The sequence below is a fragment of the Phlebotomus argentipes genome, unplaced genomic scaffold (genome assembly GCF_947086385.1).
Source record: "Phlebotomus argentipes unplaced genomic scaffold, Phlebotomus argentipes genome assembly scaffold_4, whole genome shotgun sequence".
Classification (NCBI taxonomy): Eukaryota; Metazoa; Arthropoda; class Insecta; order Diptera; family Psychodidae; genus Phlebotomus; species Phlebotomus argentipes.
Genome location: NW_026776174.1, coordinates 13637197 through 13661173, shown reverse-complemented (window position 1 = coordinate 13661173; position 23977 = coordinate 13637197). Strand labels below are relative to the sequence as shown.

General features: G+C 41.4%; 1 protein-coding gene across 1 annotated transcript; it reads left to right on the top strand.

The window, feature by feature from the left end:
• The first annotated feature begins 775 nt into the window (after positions 1–775).
• Positions 776–4532, top strand: LOC132257355 (hyaluronidase Tab y 2.0101-like). The gene is made up of 7 exons (XM_059754216.1): positions 776–1665; positions 1755–1859; positions 2098–2416; positions 2478–2650; positions 3260–3467; positions 3526–3611; positions 3674–4532. The coding sequence occupies exons 1-7, from the start codon at positions 1559–1561 to the stop codon at positions 3786–3788; spliced, it is 1113 nt and encodes a 370-aa protein (XP_059610199.1). The 5' UTR covers positions 776–1558; the 3' UTR covers positions 3789–4532.
• The last annotated feature ends 19445 nt before the right edge of the window (positions 4533–23977 follow it).

The window sequence follows — 23977 nt, the reverse complement described above, 5'->3', positions numbered from 1 at the left end:
GCGTAATAAGTGCGGTTTTATGAGTTTCTCTGTGAACTTGGCTATGAGGAAAGTGCCTCAAAATTCCCACGAAAAGGTGTTAGTGAGTAAAACTATGTAGAAAGTGAGGTGTTTTGCATTGCGCTTAACAGGTGTCAATATTGAAATTACGTCCAAATTAATTATTCCTTCACACTGTAACTTTCCTTACACCAAACTATTCTAATTAATTGCATGAAACATTCATTCGCCGAGCGACATTAACTGGAAACCGACATTCCCAAGCGCTGTGCCGCACATTTATGTAACCTGAGACTCGTTCACTACTTTATTCGCATCATACAAACCCATCGCACACTGTCACACGTGACTAGTTTTGATATGTTTTAAATTGGCCATTTATCCGTGACGTTTAGTATGAATTTCATTACCGCACTCCAAGCGCCGAACACTCAATTGCCACTTTAATTGACTCTCTTCGCGTGATTTGCTCCCATTTCTCGGGAAATTGTAGAGGGAAATTCCCCCAAATCAACAATCCACGCTCGTCAATTCAGTGGCGCGCAGTGTATAAAAATTGGCTCGCGATTGTGCATAACCGACATTTATTTAACATAATTGAATGACATTAATAATGTTGAAACCTGTTTATTTTATTTCACTCTTTGTTTATCAATGTGTCGCGCTGTGGTGAAAAAAATAGGTGTATTAATTCCAATTGAAATCACCTGTTTGTATGATTTGTGCTTTTTTTCCATCAACACCTCGAATTCGGCTCACTTTTGTGATTGCGCGCCAAAAGCTACAATGACTTGAGAGTGAGAAATGGTGTGAAGGGAACGCGAATCATCAAAATACCTTGAAGAACTCGCAAAATATGACAAATATGGAGTTCAAAGAAGAGATAATGTGATCAGAAATTGTGTGCAGCAAAGCAAATGCAAGTAGAAGAAGGAAATTGGCACAAAAGTTTTCAATATTCTCACACGAAACGCGGGAGAATGAAGAAATTACACTATCTTAAGCGCTCAGATAAAGTTCTGGATCTAGAAGTGTTTGAAGATTCTTCATAAAAATGGCAGAAGTGACAGAAAGTGCTGTACACATTTCAAGCACACTCTCTTCCTCCCAGTTTAGTTTGTCAAGTGCGCTCTCGGAAAGCTCAACTCACTCGCAAGTCAATCAAAGCGTGCGCTTATCCACTCTGTTTTTCGCTAACGTTGTGGCTTTTTTTTCGGCGCGAAAATAAATTTTGTCGCTCTTCCATTGAACTTGACAGAACGGTGCTAATAATGCTGGTCTGAGCGAGAATCCCAGAGGCAACCTTGGAAACTCTGCAAATCAGATGATTAACATAGCGAAGGGCCTTGAATCCCACCGACTTGGCGTACGCTCTTCGTGAGGTTTTTCACTACGCACCCAATTCTTTCCGTGCACTCCAATATAAAGGCGACGCCACGATAAGAATTCGGGCCAGTTGACTGGCGTTCTGCAGTTGAGGAATCCAGCTCTGGTGCACCATCGTGGTAATAAATGACGAGCACCTGTGAAGTCGACAAGTCGAGCGCTCTCAATCGCCATGATTGTGTGTAATTTTCGCGCGGGAAAAGTCTCTCAATCGTTGTGTGAAAAAGTTCTCCTTTTGTGCTTGCTTGCGGAATTTCCTCTCGCCACAGCCCTCATTAGGTGACAAAGTCGCTCGCCTTTCCGCCCTGTGTTTGTGACAATAATCACGCAAATGAGTGCATTTTCCTCTTTCTCTCTCCCAACAATAGAATCTACTGGAATGTTCCGACTTTTATGTGCACAAAGTACGGGATTCACTTCAATGACGTGGAGAAGGAATTCGGTGTAATCCAGAATGTGAACGACACATTTAGGTAATGAAATTTATCAGAGTGCCAACCATAAAATGAATTAATGGCGAAAAAGGAGACCAAAGAGGGACTCTTGAAGAGGAAAAATAATCTATTGACTTCAGATCAAGGACACAAGAAGAGAGAGAGAAAGTTTCCAGTCTTTGTTGTTTGTGGAAAAGTAAAGTAAAAAAAAAGAAATCCAGCACAACAGGGAGAATGTGTGTAACTTGAGAAGTTGATTGATAGTGTCGCTTTTCAGGGGAAATGAAATTTCCATCCTCTACGATCCGGGAAACTTTCCTGCCTTGCTGGAGAACTCGTCGTCAGGGCGACTCGTGAAGCGAAACGGCGGCGTTCCGCAGGAAGGCAGCCTGGCTGAGCACTTGAAGATCTTCAGCAAGCATTTGGATGAACTGATTCCCAACAAGGACTACGAGGGACTCGCTGTGATTGACTTTGAGTCGTGGCGCCCGGTTTTCCGCCAAAACTTCGGCACTCTGCAGCCGTACAGAAACCTCTCGATTCGCATCGAGCGAGAGAAGCATCGAAATTGGCCGCATCGTGAAATCGTGAAAGAGGTTTGGGTATTTTCCATCCAATTGCCTCACTTCTGAGGGCCAATGTTTGACACCATTTCAGGCCGCCAAAGTGTTCGAGAGCGCCGGCAGGAAATTCATGGAGCAGACACTGAAGAGGGCCAAAGCGGCGCGCCCCAAAGCACTCTGGGGCTACTATGCATTTCCCTACTGCTTCAACGGCAACTCGCGTGATCCGCTTTCCTGCTCAAGTGAGGTGCAGCAGGAAAATAACAGGTCAGTGTTTTCCTCTTCCAATACCAAATCCGCCAACAGAGAAACACGAGATAATTCCATAGCGAAAATCGGTCTGAAATGCTTCAATGTGAGAAGATTTTTAACACTAGATGTACTGAAAAATTTGCAGATTTCTACAAAACAGACTTGCGGTAATCCTTATACATAATTGACATTTTGTAATGTAATTTAAGGACAATGATTTCTTTATGACACGAACGAATTAGCTCATAAAATACGTCGTAAATCTTCAGTGTGCAATTGGCAATACGATAAGACTCTTCAAATTAATCGTCTTACTTCTTTTCAAACATTTTAGGTCAAGTACAGTGAATGAAATTGTATTTTTCTTACTTCCTCAAATGTCTATAATGGGTATAATTATAATTTGTTTTGATATGTCGAGTGTTGAAGCTTTAAAAATCTCTGTTTGCAAGCTGTTGAGATTTCTCGAATTATGCAATGCTTGTTTAACTCTTCCGCTTGCCAAAGGCACTGATATTTTTCCGTCTGCACGAGTGCTGATAGAGCGTCAGCCTGAAGCCTCAGACAGACTCTCGAGGGATTAAATGGGAATTGAAGTGCTTGAGAGATAAGGTGTCTTTGCAGAATCTTGTGGCTGTTCGAGAACTCAGACGTCATTCTGCCCTCGGTGTATCTCACCGAAGCCTGGGCGCCCAACATGCGGAAGAGCATCGTGAAGGGCCGCGTCGGCGAGGCGAACAGAGTCGCGCGGGCCACGCACAAGAAGCCGCGACCTCAAGTGCTGACATACATTCGCTACGCCTACACAGACACCTTGAACTTCCTGAGTCAGGTCAGCTTTGAGCGCAGTGTGCCAAATGTGACTCTTATCAGAGACAAAATTTTCGCAGGCTGACTTGTACGACGCATTCAGCGTGATGGATCAGAAGAAGTCCGATGGCATTCTCTGGGGCAGCTCCAACGACCTCAATTCACAGTGAGTACACGCGCGCCTCGCGCCGCCCGCAATCATCCCTCTTTTCTTTTCACACCCAACAGCGCCAAGTGCCAGGGCTTCAGGAGGTATCTGGAGGATCAATTGGGCCCCATTCTTCGGATCTTCACAAAACCAAAGTATTCAATTCAGGGCGTCATTCATCAACAATGGCATTGACTGCACGGAGCGTGAGTGAATGCGAGCCGGCGAAAATTCCGTGTCTTTTCACCGTGTGTTAAATTAAATTTCACTCCCATTCAAGCCATTCACAATCTCACAAACATCATTTTCCACCCACTCGATATGTGATTTCACGCCACAATCGCCAACATATTGAGACAGCTCGAGTGATGTCAAGGAAAAGATAAATAAATTGCGCTAATCAATTGTCGTCTGGCCATTTTTTACCCAACAAACGAAATGAATTTACACGTCTAATAGTGAGAATTCCAGTCTGAGACACGAAGAAGTGGAATAATCTGGAAAATTCTTGATTTTTACGTATTCAGATTAAAGCAACACAGAATTGAAATGATAAATATGACGCACACGATTAAGAAACTTCTTGCAAAACCACAGCAAATGAATGGAAGTCTGAACTATTTTCATCTTAGCCATAATTGACTACTCTGTAACCACGCAAATGTAAAAACAACATCGCTTTTTATTGTGTAATTTCCAAATTGGACAGCAGAGCAAGAAACATAATTAATTTCCCAAAACTGCGAAAGATCAAAGTGGCGAGAAACTTGGAATTTTCCACAAATATTCTGGGGTGAAATGTCAAGAATTGCGCTCATGTGAAAGACTGAGAAATTCCTCGTGATGTGGGGCTGTGAGATGATTGTGAGCCACAGAAAGGGCTCGTGAAATAATTTTCCACAGACGCGAGCTTCATTTCCACTTAATAAAAATTCAGTACACAGCTTGAAATGCCTTTTTCCACCCTCTTTCACCCACACACGCCTCAATTGCTGTTGTGTCCGCATTTTGCCGTGATTTCTCTATTCTTCAGCGCGCACTCGGAGGGGCGCTGGAAGACGCTCTTGTGGGTGGCTCAAAGGTTGACGGTGTGAAAGGGGCTCGCAATTTTGCATATTCAAATTCAGCGCCCAAGGCGGCGCAGATGTGAGGTCGGGCGAACAAGAGAGAGACATTCTTTCGCAACGAGATCAAAGATGTTTTTGTCGGTGGTTGAGCATTGGAATAAATGACTTCAATGTCCAATCAACTTGCCAAAGACGGGAGAGAAATCGATTCTCAACAGGATGATTAATGGATTTCCCTTGCTTCTCTTCTCCCGCGTGCGGAAAAAAGCAGGGGAACAGAAAAAAAAACCTGGAAGCATCTCAATTCTCCCCAAGGATAAAAAAGGTTAAGTAGTTAATAGAAAATGTTCGGAGAGCATAAAGTCCCTGCATCTCGCAGGAAAGTATGCCAGAATTTGCAGATAATGAAGTGGGTATTGAAAGGAGGGCACAGAAAAAAGACCCCGGAATTGAATTATTTATTTCCCGAGACCTTCCAAGTGGGAGGAAAAAAAGGATTCGTGAAGGAAAGTGGCGCAGATTGTTGGGAGTTGAGATTTCCTCAACAAAAAGGAGCACAATGTTGCCGTCGACGGAGGCAATTAATATTGTGGAATTGAATCAGGAAAATACACCATTTTTGTCATTTCCTCTGCCATTAATTTAAGCATTTAATTGATTAAATATATCTACGCTGTGGAAACAATCTCAGTGTGTCTTTCGCTTGACATTGAATCTTCTGTGGAATCTCTACTCGACTTGAGAGCTTTTTGTAGCATCTTTGCTGGGAAAAAGGTGAAAATAAAGTCTGGGGAAGGAAGAGCAGATTCAGCAAATGTTGCCAAAAAGCCACAGAAAGGAGCATTATTTCTCATATCAGCTTTTACACTGAACAAAATACAATCGCATTCGAATATTTTCGGATTTCTTAGACAAATTCATATTCAAATAAGGCTCCTTTAACACTTGAAATACCTCAGTGTATCGCTTTGTGTATCTTTAATGAAGAATCTCATAGAATCAATATTGGCACAATAGAATATGTTCACAGATTGTAATACAAATAATTGCAAATACGGAATTGTTAGCACTTTGGCTTAGAAATATGAGGCTCAGGTGGGAAATAATCTGTTGTGTTCAAAATTTCCCTTGAATTCCTCTTCTTTTAGTTTTTGAGACAAACTTTACAGGGCTTCAAAAGGTGAAGGAAGTCTAAGGAATTCCTAAACAAATGACTAAAGCTTCTTACACTCTTCAGAAATTTGCCGAACATTTTCTGAAGCTTGCACTCAATCTTTGGAATTGATACAATAATTGCTGGCACCGCAATTCACTTTCCGATGGTTCAAATTTATATAATCTTTAATTTTTTCCCACGATGTTTGTCTGTTTTCTGCATTTTTAATGGTCTGTTCTATGCTTAGAAACCTTCATTTTCATAATTAAACACGAGTAAAGGGTTCTAAATATATTTTGCAGGTGAATTATCCACTCCCTCTCAAAATGTAGCAACAAATTTAGCATCAATCGATGAATTTGAATACATTTAGCATTGTCACTTCAACAAATTGCTCTACTCTAATGACAACTCTCTCGTGACGTTTTGCGAATATCAGGGAGGAACGATTCATTCGCCAGTAAGTAATTTAGATGACTGTTGCGGCTAAATGCGTATCACGGAAGAAATCCCAAAGGCCATCGCGCGAGAGAGCAGAAGGGTTGATGTGCGGCGGCATAATTCATCATCCCGCAGAGAAAACCGAGCCGCTGAAAGACTCGAGGGGTGTTTTCTTTATAATTAACTTAAGTGCTTTGCGTTACACAAGCAACAGCCGTGAATTCCCTTTCGCCACAGTAATATTAATAGGCAGAAGCTTTTGTTTGCTTATTTTTAGCCTTCAAGTGGAATTTTCACCTGTGGCGAAAGTTGATTTGTCTGCAAAACTAAATTAATTAAAAAGCAAAATAAATGCCCGAGAGACGCGCGGTTTATGGGCATCCCCTTTTTCGCACAAAAAGTCAGGCCTGAACTTTGTCTATAAGGAAGACAGCGTAGAAAAGTTTCATCTTCACTCCCGGAATGTTGGGCCAGGATGGAAAATAATTTCATTAGAAATTAAGGTGAACAACTTCCCTCCATCTCGGCTCACCTGTAATTGCGCCGAGTGGCGAATCTTTTGGGGATTCCATTAAAGTGTGGGGGGCGAATTAAATTTTTGCTCCCGATTCACCTGCTCGCCACCCTGAATGTTGGTCAACATTGCATACAAATTTATCATCGTCAAGCATTGTGAAACGGCCCGGAAATATGAGAAGCTCATGTGTGACACCATAAAAGCATAAGAGGGAATATTGTTTTACATTCGTGTCATTTCCACAAATATACAACTTCCTCCTCTCGGCAAAAGGGTAAATGACAAATGAGCAGAATACCTTCCAAACTTCCCTCTGAAATTTACGACGACGCTCTCTGCTGTAGTGGCTGTAAAAGGCAAAGAAGACTCGTGAAGCACTTAGAAGTGGTAAATCAATTTCTTCTAGCAAAACTCCCAGCATATTTTTGCGAATAAAAATTCTCTAAAAGTCACCGTAAAAGGTAGGAATATACCATTTGTTATTTGCTTTTTGCGCGCGCCATCCTAAAAATCATATCATTTGCGACCTGATCAAGAATTCATGTGAAATATGCACAAGGAGCATAAATCTCTCCCTCTTGCATTCCGCCTGAGCTTTTACTCATAAATTGACGTGAATGCCAGTGCTTCTGAGGAGGATAACATGTACATTTTACAGTGACACCGGCTGAGGAGCTTTGGCATCGGGGAAAAGTTGATTTACCTCGCGTATTCCGCCAAAGACAGAAAATGTGTCGTGTGAAACATTGGCAGGATTGGCTCGGGAAATGGAGAGGACCATAAATAAAATTTACTGCTTATAAGCCATAGAAAGCTGGCAAAGTACACGCACAATCCTTCCCAAAATCCAACCCAACACTTCGATCCCTGAAACATTGCCTGCGAATGAATGGAAAGCAATATTAAATTTTATTAAAACGCCGAAAATTACAATCTCATTTGCATTCTATGAAATAAGATAAATTTCCCGGCGCGCGGAGCTTTTTACGATTCCATGGCTGTGTGTGTTATTTGATATGTGTCGGATTTATACTACACACATTTCCCACCCGCTTTTTATGTTCACAATAAATCCGCAAAAGTCCTTCTTCTCACATTTTCCTGTCCCTTAAAATCTATTCTAGTTGTGTCTCGACGGGATTTGCCATCGGTTTCACTGCCAAACAGCGCCTGATCTATGCCACAGAGCTTTAAGCTCTCAATCCACTTCATTTTCTTCTGCTCCTCATTCGCGGCATTCTCAATGCAGTGTGTGCTTTCGATATGTGCGCGCAAAAAGCCACCACAACGTGCAATGACTGTGACATATGTCTCTCCTTGGCAAATGTAATTTGCTGTGCGCGCCCATAACGAGGTTTCCCCGGGAAACAGCGCGAATCTGCCTTCGTCAATGCCGGGATTTATGACAAAATGAAATCAAGACGAGTATGGAAAATAAAATACTTTTCAAACGTAATAAGGAGCAACCAAAATTCCCCAAATTTCATTCAGTCAATATTACGTTCCGGAGAATGGAAAAGCGTCTCAAAATACAGATTCTCTTCGGGAAAATAAAGCATTCAAAGAGATTCATATTTGCCATAGCGGAGGCTTGTATTATTTTGAACATTATATAATTGACTGACTGAAACTTAAAAAAAAAAATTGGGAATATTCTTGACTCTTCATTCACGCGTACTTTAGAATTCACCCGAGAAAGACTAACAACGAATTCATAGAGAATATGAAACTTAAAAGAAAATTTATGTTCCAATTAAGTGAGTTTTTGCACAAAACCGACATAAATTATAAATTGCAAAGTTTCTGTTTGAAAAACGTGACTCTATACAAGTTTCTCGAACTATCTTCAGTTAGATTGTTTAAAATTCAGCAGGAAAAGTGCGAAATTGAGAAAAATTGTCCACAAAAGTAATTTGTCGTTGGTCCTTAGTGTTCCTCTCGTTCCTTTTCTTCCAAGGTGAAGAATGTGGTAATAATAATAATGTCAATTGCTGTAATCCTGTCGGCAGAACGATTTTAACGGATGCAGAAAAGGTGTGAAAAGCAATGAGATTACTGCAAGAGCCGCCGAAAAGTCTGGGAAAAGAGCGAACTTGATGGACGCTGTGTTTGTGGCAATTTTCCAACTGGCCCATGAAAAATAAGCACGAAAGCTCTGTCATGTCAATAGCGCGAGAAGAGCATGAAATGCTGTCAACAACCGAGGACAGAAATTGCCCAAAGAAGTCTCTTCTCTGAATTACAGGCGGAAATCGATCTCCCGAGCGAGCTTTTTTTTTTTCCTCAGAAGCGCACAAAGAGACGGCATTTTTTGGAGTATTTTTAATGATTTGCAGATAAATATTTATTGAAAATTTTCTCTTTCGGCAGGCCTTTTTCACTTTGCGCCCATGAAAGTATCGACAATTGAATTTTATCCACACAACATGTTCCATCTGTGAGATGAAATCACAATAAAGTGCGAGATAACAGTAAGCAAACATTTGCTTTTGCCTCTCCTTCGCGTGTGCTTTCAATTTCTTCCCCCTCAAAAAGCGCCACGTGAGGCTAAAGCGCGAGTCATAAACACGTTTTTCATTCGGCACTGCATGAGAAATGTAATTTTCTCCCACAGCATCGCGGATCAAGTGCCAATTTTAATGATTTTTATTAGCCACTCACGGGTGAAAAAGCTCAATTCGGAAGCATTTATTGCTGCACTATAAAAAGTACTGACTTAAATTCACTTTTTTGCAGACTGTGCGATAAAAATGATTGTGTTTGCTCAATCAACAGGATAAGCTTGTGCACATACACACTACACTAACTGTCGCCTGATTTATTGATTAACCAATTATCGTCCTTAAAGGATTGCATGTGTGTATTCAGCTTTAGTCTTTCATCCGAGATTCTCGCATTGTCTTTTTGTGTTTGGGAATTATGGTAAAAGCTGGAGGCGACTGTTTTGCGACGGCATTTGGCGTGTGACGAAATTCTCACGCAAGTTTTCAGGATTTACCACACTCCGCGCGAAGGCTTCAGCCATCATGTTTGGCAACCATAGGCCGGATAAGATGGTATTGTCATGCGATTTCCTTCAGCCCGATTTGTCGTACAAATCGAATCCAATGAGCCACACAGTCAATGTTTGCCTCAGGCTTATTCACTCTCGTCTTTCCTGCAGATTATGAAACTCATGCGACGATTGATTCGACGGTTGGAGTATTTATGAGATTGCTGACAGTGGAAGAGGGAAGGATGAATTTGCGCCATCACACAGCCATCAGCTGCCGGATTTAGACACACCAAAACCCGTCCGACAGCATGAAGTCTTGAGGTGAGACGAGCGGAAGAGGAGTGATAACAGTACAAATGCATCTGACGATATCACACATTATGAACGAAATGGAGTGTCTCGTGAAATATTGATGAAAGTCGTGCAGCAGACGGAGGATTTACTCCACTATCCCATTCTCATTCATGCTTCTCTATCATCGATCTCGCTTTTCCACGTCTCTTCCACACACGATCATTGCATGTGACTTCTTCAGAGCTTTTCGAGGGCTCAAAGGAATACTTTGCAGCTGGCACTCGAATCTCTGGAAATTGAATCGTAGCTTCTTAATTTAGACTTTCCCTCATCAACAATTACTTAGAGAGAAAATGCTTGATTTTCATTCTCCTTGAAACATACCTTTTCCACCTTTTCATGCAGTTTCTGCGAAAAAGAAAATTGTATTTGCGCATTGCTGCGGATATACCATCCTATTTCCCGGGGAAAATGCGGAGAAAAACACATCGCTGACTGCAGTGAGAGGGAAACCACAACACTTTGGTGGAGCTGATGATGAAATTTTCAGGAATTCCCCAGCAATTATGCGATTGTTCTCAATTTCTCCGCACCAAATCGAAAATGTTGAATATCAGTAGAAGACGAGTGGGAATAATAAATCATAAAAGTGTGCTCTTTTGCTCCGCAACCCCATTTTTCAGGACAATTTAATCAATTGCTCTTCCAATTTGTCATGAATTGGAACGCGTTTCTGCCATAGTGTACATTTCAGCATTCTTCTCAATCCATTTTTCCACACTTCCAGTCTCTCAATGCAATTGTGGTAATTGGAATGGCATTTTCCACTCTATTTACTTCACATCCCGAACACACTGAATCTTGACGGTAATTGACTGAAATGACACGAACTGCGAGAGCTTTTTTCCCATCTTTGTCACCACTAATCAATGATTATGGGCCACTTTCTCGCGTGTGACGAGAAGCCGAAGTCCGTGGGCAGTTCGATGGCGTCCCGTTGAGGCTTGTTGTCAATGGAAATAAATGAGGAAACTTTCATCGATACTGTTGAAGTCCACAGCAGGAGGTGGCAGCCAATAACGAGGAAATCGTCGGAAGATTTGGTTCAGCAAAGCTTCCTTTGCATTTAAATTGTTCCATTCTCGGAGCACATTATTGTGAGAGGCTGGCAAACATTTTCGAGCAAAAAAAAAACATACTCTTCGACTTGAGTAATTTCACGAGAGTTTGAGAGGCGAGAGCGAGAGAGTGTCGCGAAGTGGTGGGCAATAAAAAAAATTATATCACAGTCTGAAGACACCCAATTGCAGGAATATGAGGTCCTTCCCCTTTTGCTCGTACGCAATTTTATTTCGCCCACAGCCAATATTCGAGAGCTGTGAATTGATGTGCGACTCAAAAGCCACCTCAAACCTCATGGGACGTGACCTGAGTGTGAACTTTCGCATATTTGTCGAGTGGCGAGTGACGGAATGTTCCTGGCACAAGTTTGAAGGCATTAAATGGGCGTCGGGGCCAAAATGAATTATTTGAGCGTGATCGTGGAAGTAAGGTGACCTCAGTCACTGTCGTAAAATAAATTACAATGTACAGCATGGGAAATATCCGCCCTTTGACCCATCTTAAGACCTCACTCGCCGCAATGCTAATTCCAAGACAGTCTGTGTAGGGCTTTGCTCTGCAAGTGAAACATTCATAAGCTTTCATGTTGAGAAGTTAGTTTAAGCCACAATGCGTGATATATCTTATCGCAGGAGTACACAAAAGCATACGTATTTCATATGAGGAAGACAACAATGTATGTTCATTGCATGGTTCTTAATCCATGAACAATTGGAATTCTTAGGAATTTAACTGATATTTATAATTGCCACAATAGAATGCCCCGCCCATTTGTAAGCTCCTCCCATTTGTGTCGTCACACGCCATTCAAATCGAGGCTTTTCACAGTGGGAAAGTTTTCCAATTGAATGACAAACTCGAGTTTCACACCAATCTGCCAATAGTCCATTCTCCGCTTCGTCAGTGAAACTAGGTGAAGTGAGGCCACTCGAAGAAGTGATCTATTGTAAGTTTCCATTGTGCGGGCAGGATTCACTTCATGGCCATCGCAGGGTGTCACATGAATAGGTATTTGCTGGGAAAAAGTGATCCTGTCTCGGACAGAAGTTGCCTCTACAAGTTCACTTGAATTGGACGCGAAAAGTGGCACTCAGAGAGGTGTAACGTGTCTTCAGCAGATATCCTCGAAATGCTCCAGTCCCGGAAAAGTCATGCAACTTCGGCGGAAAGTTAGTCATACAAATATTAGGTAAAAGTACATGCAAATGTGCACCGTCTTGTCACCTCTGGTCGAAAATGTATGTTGCAAAAGGCGTGAAATAATTGAGATATGGCTTCAATGAGAATTCAATTGAATTATTCTGTCTCGACGGTTGCCAAAGGACAACTCTGCCCGAGGATGTGTAGGATGTTGATGGGAGACGGTGTGAAATTTAAATATTAAAATACAGAATAATTGGATGGGTAAAAGTTTTCCCAGCGACGACAATAAAAAAAAATCCCTCCGGCGACACTGGAATGTGAAATCCTCAACACGCTCTTAAAGCCGCCCTCGAGAGCACCACCCTTCAGCGTCGCGACTTTTATGAGAATCCGCGCGACGTCCACTTGACAATTTATGAGGAATCCCCTCCTTTGGGATCCCTCCCGGAGACACTTTCTGGGCAGTGCTAATGAAAAAGTTTCCCTCCTTCTTCTCCACATGGCCAGAAGACGATTATGGTGAACTTTAATGGAAGAGAATCGCCAGAGACATTGATAAATTTCCGGATATTTCGTGTAAATTTATGCTTATCATTCCAACATGGCGCTTTATCCTGTCGCTTAAGCCCTTGTATATGTTATCGAGGATTGAATTTCTCGCACATCTTTTGACATCACAACAGAATATTGTCACCACAGAATTCACCAGAGATTTTGCGGAGAGCAGGAATTAAACTTCGCCACTTAGATTAAATGTTTCTTTAGTCAATCCCCTTTCGCTTCCACGAGAATCACAATTCCTAGAAGCTCAGCAAGGCAATTGTCTATCATTCCATTTGTTTCTCGTTTCCTACTCTGGTGTGCTCCTCGCTGGAGGCTTGCTTGGCTTCCCGGAGAAATGGTGGAGCTTATTTTTTGTATATATGAGCCTAAAAGCTTCCCTTCTCAACCACACCACTTTTCCGCAGATTTTGATGCATTGCGAACACACAACTCTCCCCAAAAGCGTATCCGCACTGAATACGAATGGCAGAGGTATTGTGTGTCAAAGGATGGGCAAATCATCATCGGAAATAGCATTATATATCTCACGAGGCACGATAGCAGACACCACTTTAAAAAATAGGCACACTTCCCGCCCCCTCGTCCTCGCTCCCCTTTGCCTCGGGGGGTGGCGAAAGGGAGCGACGTGGCAGCGCTCGGCAAAGAGACAGACCCGGATATGGTGGATTGATACATAAGCGTGACACAGCAATTGATCAATCGAAAAACACGAGGGGAAAGTACCCCACCGCCTCAGGCGGAGTCCCTTTCCCGCATAACATTGCTTTTGTTAGGCACTTTTTCTCAACTTTCACCTTCCTGGCAGCCTGGAGGAATCATTTCCTGCTTTATCTTCTCGCACCCCACAGCAAATATGATTCATATTTCAGCGCAAACAACAGCATAATAACCCAAGGAGAAGATATACACAGTGATTTTTCTCACACTGACACTCCTTCAAAGGGTTAATATGTATATATGTCTCGAAAATATTCTCACCCTTGCCAACATTTTGATGTGGCACTTTTTTCCACTAATACCGACAGGATTTGTCGCTTTAAGCACACCCAATAAATTATAGGGAACTCTTCAAGTGCACACACGCAGAAGGAGCAAAAAGAAGTGGTGGTAAAAAGCACATTGCGACTAAGAGAAAAATAGTTGGAATAAAAACGAAACACACACATTGAACCAGAAGTATTTTGTGTATATTTTTCAATTCAAATGGCTTAATAATAGAGTTGATGGACTACAGATATGTTGACTCGGAAGAGTCGCTGGCGAAGAATTGGTTGGGATCTCTGTAGACGGGCTTGTAGAGCCATGTTCCGTCCATGAGCACCGGAAGGCAGTAAGACAGGAACAGAGGCGGAGAAGCGACAAAAAGTCCGGGCGGTGGTTTGTAGGAGAGATCCTCGTGGAAGAGCCAATGCGGAGTTGGAACGCCGTTGGGATGAGGAGCAGAGAGATACAGATGAGGTTCCAGTCCTGGCACTCTTGATGGACTCTCTGCAGCTTCCATGTCCAGGAATGAGGGTTCTTGAATCCCCAAAGTGAAAGGTCCCTCGTCGAAGGCTTCAAACTTGCAGTTTGTTAGGTTAATGTAGGAAGGTTCCTCGTCCCAGCCGTTGAATTCACAGTCTGACTCAGGATAATACATTCTTTCTGATCTTCTGATGGTGTACGATGTGTTCGAGTCGCAGGATGGTGTAAGAGTGATGTTTGGTCTTCCAGTCCAGGCCTTTATATAGGGGTTAAAACCCACAAAGTCTGTGGCAACGCAATTAGGCTAGCCGCAGATAGTGGTGATGGCAGTTAAACCATGTTTTAATCGATAATAAATTACGTATTTATACCTGGAAAATTCCTACTCATTAATTTCTAGTCTTCTTACCATTTTTCGAAGATCATTTCAGTTGACTTCACTTTAATTTGTGCACGCAAACTGGGTCAAAATCAAGGCAATTAGAAAACTGACCAGAAAATGATTCAAATACTCTTTAAAATGGGAAAAAAAAGACAGCAGATGTGACTTTAACCGTTATCTAAAAACTATAACTTTACAACTTTGCCATGTTCTCGGTAAAAACATACTCGCCAAGTGAGACGACAAAAGCCTTTTGGGGAGAAATTTTATCTAAAATAGAGGGAATTTTTCAAGTTTCTCCACCAACGCGAAAATGGAGGAGATTCTCTACATCTGTATATAGTCACAACAGTGCTCATTATTCATATCCAGCCCAGCACAATGCGCATCACCCTCATAGGCGCTGCGGCAGAAAAAAGCGCTCGCTGGAAAGAAATTTATACTGTGTCAACTGAATACTTGACACATTGTTACGTATTCTGTAAGCTGTGTCGTTTTGCACTTTTGATCTCGCGAGAGTTCGCCTCCCTCGACATTTTGACTGTGCATTTCCCCAGTGGCGCGCGGGCGGAATAGTTTTTCACCTATAATTCATATATGCGGAGAAAGCAATGGGAAAGCAAACACCCAAAGTTCTCTAAAATTTCCCTCCTTTCGGCTATTTGCGCAATGACCAACTCCGAACACGAGCACACAGTTTCCCGTCTGAAATTGGAAGATAAAGTCTGTGTGGGCGAATTCGCATGTAGGCCAGTGATAAGGTTTTAATATCGCACAATTGTACAGAACCCAGAAAGTCATCCCCATCGTAAAGAGAATTCTCCATCATGTCCGAATGATGTGCGAGCGGAGCCACGCTGGCTCCGTGATGAATGAGCCTTCAAAATCAGTGAAATAAATGTTGGCCCATCAACATTAATTAGTCCACTCATCAAATGCAATGACGCTGCCTAGGAAATATTTTATGTTCTCGAATTCATGCATATTAGTAGGGACAAATTTGAGTCAATCGCAAAGTTTTGACTATCGATTTTCCGCCACAAATTTATTCATCTCAACTTTATGGGGAAAAACCATTTCTCCCTCTCTGTACATCTGCAATCCCAAGCATTATGACCCAATTAGTTTTTGCTTCATCTCAATTATCCTGGACTGGAGAAGAAAATTTATCGCCCAGAATAACGGGGAAAATCGTCTGTATATAAAATCCTGATGGATGAGCTTCGCATACAAAAGTCAGTCGACAGTTCATACTCTATTTATGAACCGAAAGTGGACAAAGAGGAAAATTTGCCGAACATAAAAGGTTGCAAAATTCTTAAGGGCCTTTTTCACTCTCTCTCTCTTCCTGATCAATTCTGGGCATTGGACGTGGAGAGAAATTCGATTCCCGCCCTCGAGTTTCTCTCTGTCCATTTGGAAGAGAAAAATGATGGAATGTTGTATGTAAATTCAGAGGGTCATAGAAAATCCCACCGCGCAGAATTGTTGCCTCTCAATCACTATCACTGCCAGAGTGAATTTGTATTATCAACATGCAAAGAATGTGACAAGAGCAAGGTCTATTTGAAAAGTTGATGGAGACAAATTTCCTTTGATTCATGCGGCATGACAAAAAGGCAAGTTTCACCATGGAATTGTGACTCGCCGGGCGAGAATGTGCTGAAATAGTCGTGTGGGGTGGCTTTTTACGCATCAGTGTCAAACATTTCATTTGCAATTTCTCATCTTACCACACATTTTCCCCATAGCGCAGTCAATATAAGTTTGTATCACTCACAGAAGTGAGAATGTTGCTTCCACGCCAAGGGGTAAATATCTGTCGCGCTGAGTGAACCCGAAATGCGAAGATTGCGTAATTACGCACAGAGATTGCATTTCAATGGCATTCGGTTTAATTTCGCGTATTAAACAGAATATCACCAGATTTTTAGTAACCAGTTGCCAGATTAGTACGGCAAGGAATAAGAACTACTAATTATATTGATGGTTTTCTTTAAGAAATTCGTTGCAAATTGGAATATAATCCAAATACTATTTGTATCAAACACAGAAGTTGTGAATAAATTTGACAAAGGTGTAATCTTATCGCTGAGTTGCATCAGAAATCATATTACGTTTTTGGATTGTAAGATTGAGATACGAAGTTAAATAGGTTCGTCAAACTCATTTTTCTGCAAACACCTTCTCAGACACTTGACAAATATCACAACGATTCTATTAGGAGTTCTGTGCCATCGAACACACAATTTTCACAACATCCAAACACATGACAAACACATTGGTTTGAAGTTGAAATAAATTGAAAACTCATCGGGAGGAAATTTCAGTGAAATCTCCAAGGTGAGTGAAGACGAGGGTGTTCACTTGCTCGCGATATACAAGTCAGATTGAATTCGACGCCGTGAAGAACACGACACAGCTTAATAAATTCAGATGCATTGTGCAGAGTGCACGCGAAGCGAGTGTTTGACGGGTGGTGTGAAGTGCAAAATAAGATACGGAAATTGAGCTGGAATACAAGAGAGCAAATATGTATTTCTTGGCATTTATCATTCCGTGCTTTCGCCAGAGCCCAAATGCAATTGAAAAGCATCCTAGCCAATGCTATGGAAAGAAATTTCCGAGGCGGCGAGCATCGTGGATGCAATGCTGCTGCACAAGACGACCGTCACGTACTCGTGTGTGCTCAACATCTCACCCTGCAAGTGCCCAGAAATGCAACATTGCTGGTCCAGAGTTGTAAAATGGCAGTGCTCGCAGCGCTATTGTCACGTCGAACGTATACTTTGTATGAGATTTCGTGATTGCATTTGTTGATCCCGGGCGAGAAGATGCCCAGGAAGATGAGCCACTTGCAAATATGTTGTGTGGCCAACTCTTGCTGGCAAAATTGCATTTGCACACACTAAGAATCGCATTGAACTCAGCAGCACGACAACCCTCGCCGGAGCGTGATTTGCCAGCGATGGATAATTGAAGTCCTTTCGATTGAGAGCTCTCGAAGGACGCCACAACACCCGTCAATTCTGCACATAATCGCAAATCTGCACCAACTATCATGAGCACTTTCTTCAGCTCCTTTTCATACATAAAAGTTTGCCAAACCAGAGCAATGAAATTTTATCATCATCCAACACTTTGCCTTGTGTGGAATTTCACAGCACAAGTCAAGTGCATTCCATTGAGAAGTTCACATGGAGCCTCTGTCGCTTCGCAGCGAGAATGTGTCATATGAAACTTCAGTCCTGGAACTTTTATGGAATGATGCTCAACACAATAAAGCATAACTTTTGTTCGTATGACTTTGATGTTACACTTTGCACACAATGTGCAAGTCTATTTGACAAACAGAGTTGTAACATCAAATGATGAAATATGGCTGCTCGTTTTAATTAATTGTTGAGGTAATATTCAAATCAAGCGCCTTTAAACGGTGCTTCCAGCGAAAGAAGAAGCGTTCATCAGCGAAAATACCACAGAATATCATGCACACAATGCCAGAAGTTTGTGGCGTTAAATTAAATTTACAACGTCGCTCATAAATATGCAATTTTCAACAACATGTGTCTGTATGGAAAAGGCAATATTCTCGCAAAAATATACTTCCATGCCAAATTGTGTCTTTTTCGGGATTAAATAGTTTCCAAGATGAGAAAGCGACACTTTTGGATTGTCGCAAAATGAAAATTTCTATGAGGAAATTCTATTGAAGAAAAATTCTCATCCAAAATCACTCCTTTCTGCCCTATAATCTAAACCACGTGCCGAAACATTTTTCCTTCTTCGTTTTTACAGAATCTTTCCACCCTTTCTGCAATTTTAGCAGAATAGTCAGCAAAGTTTCCTCCTTCTGCCACGCTGTGTGTGAGTGGAATTTCGCAGAGGGATTTTCTAATGAATTTTACCCTGAGTTTGTTTAATCCCTCCTCCAAGCTCAGCACCCACATATCTCCAGAAGACGGCATAGACACGCAGAAATGTGCTGAGAGAATCCCATAAGTTTCAATATGCGAACCATAGATTATATTGAAAAGATATGAATTTGTAATATTGGACACGAGGGATGACTTCATTTCTTGCGAAATTTCACCCATATGAAGCTATTTGGGAACACTCGTTGATTCTTCGCTCTATCTGCAATCGCGCAAGAAATCAAATGTCGCAAAATCGACTAAAATGGCATCAGAAAGGCTAAAAATATGACGAAATCTGACGAAAGGGGGGGGGGGGTAATTTTTTGGGGTTCTGTCCTTCGGTCGGTCCGTAGAAGTCAACTTTTCAAAAACAGAAGTGAACTTCATAAAACAGAAGTGATCTTTTCAAAATAGAGGTTTACTTCAACAAATAATAAATAAGTGAAGTCCAATATCACTTAAGCTTATCTACAAATCGAGTCTGCCATATTTCAGATTGGTGACGGCGCCCAGTTTCCTTGTAAGCTAGCTCTAGCGTTTGCTTATCACGTCCTTTTATGCTGCGAAAAGTCATCTCAAAAATATGGTTGGGTGAATTCAAGCGTAAAATTATGACTATAAAGCGATGGAGAGATTCTGGGGAATAATTTCCTCTCGGAGATAGAATTTATAGTAACTTCTTCATCACTTTTTTTTGCCTCACAACTTATTTTCAGATGAGAACTTGTACTGTTTATTTATAAATTCATGCTTCAGAAATACTCTATTTCATTCGCGTTAGAAAAAAAAATGTAGCATTTGAATTGCCAACAACATTTAATTTCTTCAAATTTATTATTCTCGCACCGTATTGGAAACTGCACCATGGCAATTTGTCATCAGGTGAGGTGGAAAAGAAAGTGTATCAATATTTGCTTGGAAGCGATCCAGAACGATTTGGACAAACTACAAATTTTTCAATCAAATAAATTCTCTCTCTCTCTCCCAGAGTAAACATAATTCATTTAATGGCAAAAGCTCGTGTCGCTGTCAATGCTGTTTCCAGTGCATTTCAATGAATGAGTCTTAAAAGTTTCATTAACGATAGTGAGGACCATAGAGAATAAATTGAAATTCACTGAGTAAAATAGATCGTGTGCAATTGGGTGGGAAGGAAAGTTTGCGATATCGTTAAATTTGCATATTTGCAGCGAAACGCGCAGAGCGGTGAGAAAAATCTCCTTATCAGCTTCCATAATTTTCATAAAAGTACATATTTTCACATCACGGAAGTGCTCACGGGCCTCGCATTATGTGCACGAAGCTCCTCAACTGCGAGTGCTTCTCACCTTCCGCAGTCCATTGAATGACGCGCACAGAATGTCTTCGGGAAACTGTGTGGCAATTAATTAATGCACCACCCAAAGCAATTGCCGCCAGGACAAAATAATGACACTCTAAGTGGAGAGTTTTGAGCCGTGAGCAGAATATTGCAATTTGCCCACGAAGCGCCATTGATTATATACTTTTTTCCATGAGAGCAGCCGCAAAACCGCATTTCGCTGCTGTTGCACAAAATCATTATTTAAACAGCCACCTTTGAGGGCCACTCCTAAATAAATCTCGTCCACGAGAAGTGGCATCGATGCAACCGCACGAGAGAGATTCTCTTTATTGGAAAATTGAACTTTGTGTGGAATTTTGCCAAGCTATTGCCGCTCACTTTTTGCTTTTGTATCTTATTTCCATTTGTAAATTAACCAGGACGAGAGAATTGAGCTCTTTCGCCTGGCAAAATGGCTTTCTTTTTTTTTGATAAAATTATCGGGAGCTTTAATTAAATTCCACCAAGATCGAATTACTTTTCAGCTTCTAATGAAATTCCTCTTAGAAAATCCAATTGAGCGAATGAATGTACAAAGAAAATATTAAATAAAGCAGCTCAGGCGATGCTGTGCAAGGCAATTGATTTTGCACTGTGCATTTGATCCACTCTTTCGCATCTCATTCTCAAAAAGTGCACAGCAGGAATTCAATTCACCCCAAGACGTGGGAGTTTGCAAAAATATTGCACTTGAGCGCAATTTGCTTAGAAGCGGAAGATTGCAGGATTGTAAATCAAGAATGAATGGGATTGTTTGCAGGGGCGTGATTTGGAGAGATCTTGTGTATTGAAAATTTTGCTCCAATTCCATTTGAAAGGATTTGTAACTCAAATAACTGGACCTCCTTGTAGGAATAAGTGTATTTGTCGGAAGACGAATGATCTTAGCTGAAATGTAAGCGCAATTCAATTGCTCTCAGTTCCTCAAGTTGTATCTGCATTCTATATTTCTGTTGCAATATTTGCATTTATGTTTCTATATTAGATTTTCTAGAGCTTGAAGATGTTAAAATCTAAAGACATTAGTAATGGACGTAGTTTGGTGTGTAAATTCATATACTTCTCTTCTATGCCAGAAATGTGTTATTAAGTGAACGCAAAATTGAGCAAGCAATATTTATCGTGTGCTAAATTACAAAATAATCATCTCTCACAACTTTACCAATATAACGCTCTTCTCATTTCACTCAATTCTCCAGGCTTAATGCATTTGTAAACTCTGTAATTACAATGAAACTATTTTGATGCATTTCCACAGAATATTCCCAACACAACATTGTTTTGCATTTAAATATGAGATTTCTAATGCTACGGGATTTAACTTTTCATCCACACACACAGAAACATACAGCGTATTATGTTGTGATATCTGTAGACTAGGCAATAAAAGGTTGCAACTTTCCTGCAAAGCAAGTCTGCATTGTCAGCAGAACAGCTTCTCTCTGTGCGAACAATTAGCAACACACTTGTCTTTCTGGACATGTTCTAGTTTAATTTTGTATAATTAATTTGTGTACAAATCCCAATGTTATAAATGGCCTCAAGTTCGCTTTACTTGCCAAACACGCCACCGGCGCCGATACATTGTGTGTGCATTGTATCGCCAAGTACATATGTATACACTCCATTCCTACATTTCGACTTCCTCGCATAGCTATTCAGGGAGGAATGAAAGTGTGTCCGGCAAATTGTCCGTTTATTGATTTTTTCTCACCCGACATTCTTCTGGTCGTGTGAAATGTGTCTGGCAGTGGAAAAGGCGGAGAATGAGTGAGATAATTGTGGTTCAAAGGAGCTTTTTTTCACAGGAAATGACACACCCTCGAATACACTAAAATGGCTGAAGAGGAAATAGCACAAATATAAAACTCTATTATCTGCAGTGACAACAATAAGACCGCAATTCTGTTGTTCAATTCAGCAGCTTCCAATTGAGGAATGCTCCATGGCGATTCGGCGGATGAACTTTTAGTTTTTAGTTGAATAAGAAAGGCCAAAAGCTCACTAAAAACTCTGTCATGCGGAGAAGAGAGTTGAGTGACAACAATAGAGTGAGAAAAAGAGACGAGTGACACAGAGGGCATCCAATGCATGGAGAATGAGGTGAAAATGCGGTTTTGAAAAATGAACTGGGCGAGCAGAGAGCTTAAATTCTGTTAGCCCAGATGCGGCACTGCGACACACGAAAGCTCAACCGCCAAAGTTTCGCCCCAGCAACATAATCTCGCGCATTGGAGCGCACAGGGACAAAGTGGAAAGGATGATCTCGAGGTAAATACCATTTCCGCATTACGCCAATTATACTGCTCGCGAGTATATGGCGTGAAAAATTGACGACACACCAAAATCTTCCACGGTTAAGTCGCTGTGAAAAATTCCTTCGAATTACTCAGAAATTAAGTCCTCGCATCGTGAGTGTTAAATAACTCAATGATTTCTCCCTCTTTTCATCATCGCGCCACTCGAGCGCTTTTTTTTCCCCCCATGACGAACATGGCAGGGAAATTTGTCCCCCGAACACGATCCGTGGGGACGACTTTTCCCTGGGCGCTGTCGTCACTATTAATTTACCACCACGTCTCGGAGGATTTCTGCGGCTTTGGGTGAATTGTTTGCGTCGCCATGGCCTGGTGGCGACCCAGTGGGTGCCTGGGCACCCCCAACATCATAAACAAGTCACAGAGGAAATGAGATTTTTGTCGCTTCCCCGGCCACGATTCACCTGCGAGATTGAGCCCAAAACGCACACGTTCCCTCGACCCGGGAAGCGCACGCATCGCTTGCCTTCTCCATTTGATAACGAGAATTTATTTTATTCCATTTTAATTGGAAGACACACACTTTCCACGCCACTTTCGCTTTATTTATACCGAAAATCGCACACTTTCGCTGCTTCTTAATCATACAATCTGGGCTGAATATTCACAGGAGAATCGCTACCAGGAGCAATTCGTTTTGCCATATTTATCCGAACGCCATTCAAGATTCATGAGATTTTGGCACAATTTCAAAAATGCCAACACTCCACAGATTTTATGCAACTGTAGATTCAAAAACGTGACCAAAATTTCTACTGCATTTTCGATTTATGTCCAATGCGAATAATCCTTGAATAATAATAATATGTCAATGTGAGTTTCCAAAGCACTCCAGCAAGTACGTGAATCGGGAGAAAGTGTGGTTTATTTGGGCGCAAATGCAGTGTGAAATGATAGGAAATTTCCTATTTTGGCTTCTTATTCGATTGAATTAATTAAATTCATCACCTGCGAAATCAATTGTCTTTAGTGCATTAATTCCAGCATAAAATAGACAAGCAACATAAATAAGCCTCTTGTTCAATATTACATTTTCAGATAAAAACAAATGTGAATAATTTCCAACGAAGCGAATGCCCATGATTTATTGCTATGAATGCAGTGTAATCTTCAAAAAGAAAAACCGTCTGTTTTGGGAATGGAAACATGTTAACATATCAATTATCTCTGGAGCGGTCATGGGGTTTTCTTACATGGAAAGTGACTATGAATTTTGAACAATATTTTGTGCTGTTCCTCCGTCAGACATTGAGTGGCACACGGCATTTGCATTTGCCCGAGAATGCGGTGAGATAGCATTACCATTTCCAAGTCGCCTCTCTTGTTATTTCCGTTGCGACATTTTCATTGCCTCCGCAACTGAATTTACATTTGGGCGTTTTCCACCCGCCCAAAGAGTCCGAATTGTTTTTCGAGAAATATGGCGAAGGCCTACTTTGCATTCACATTGTATGTGCCAGAGAATCTTTTGTGGCACCGAAAATTCGTTAGCATGTTAATAATAATGTCTTCGGCTTCCCTTCACTACTATCGACACGGAGCATTCAATTAGGATCATGTGCGCCGCCGTGTATTGAATTACACAATCAAAATCCGCCTAATTGCAACTTAATACAGTGTTTCACATCAATAATGCGCTTC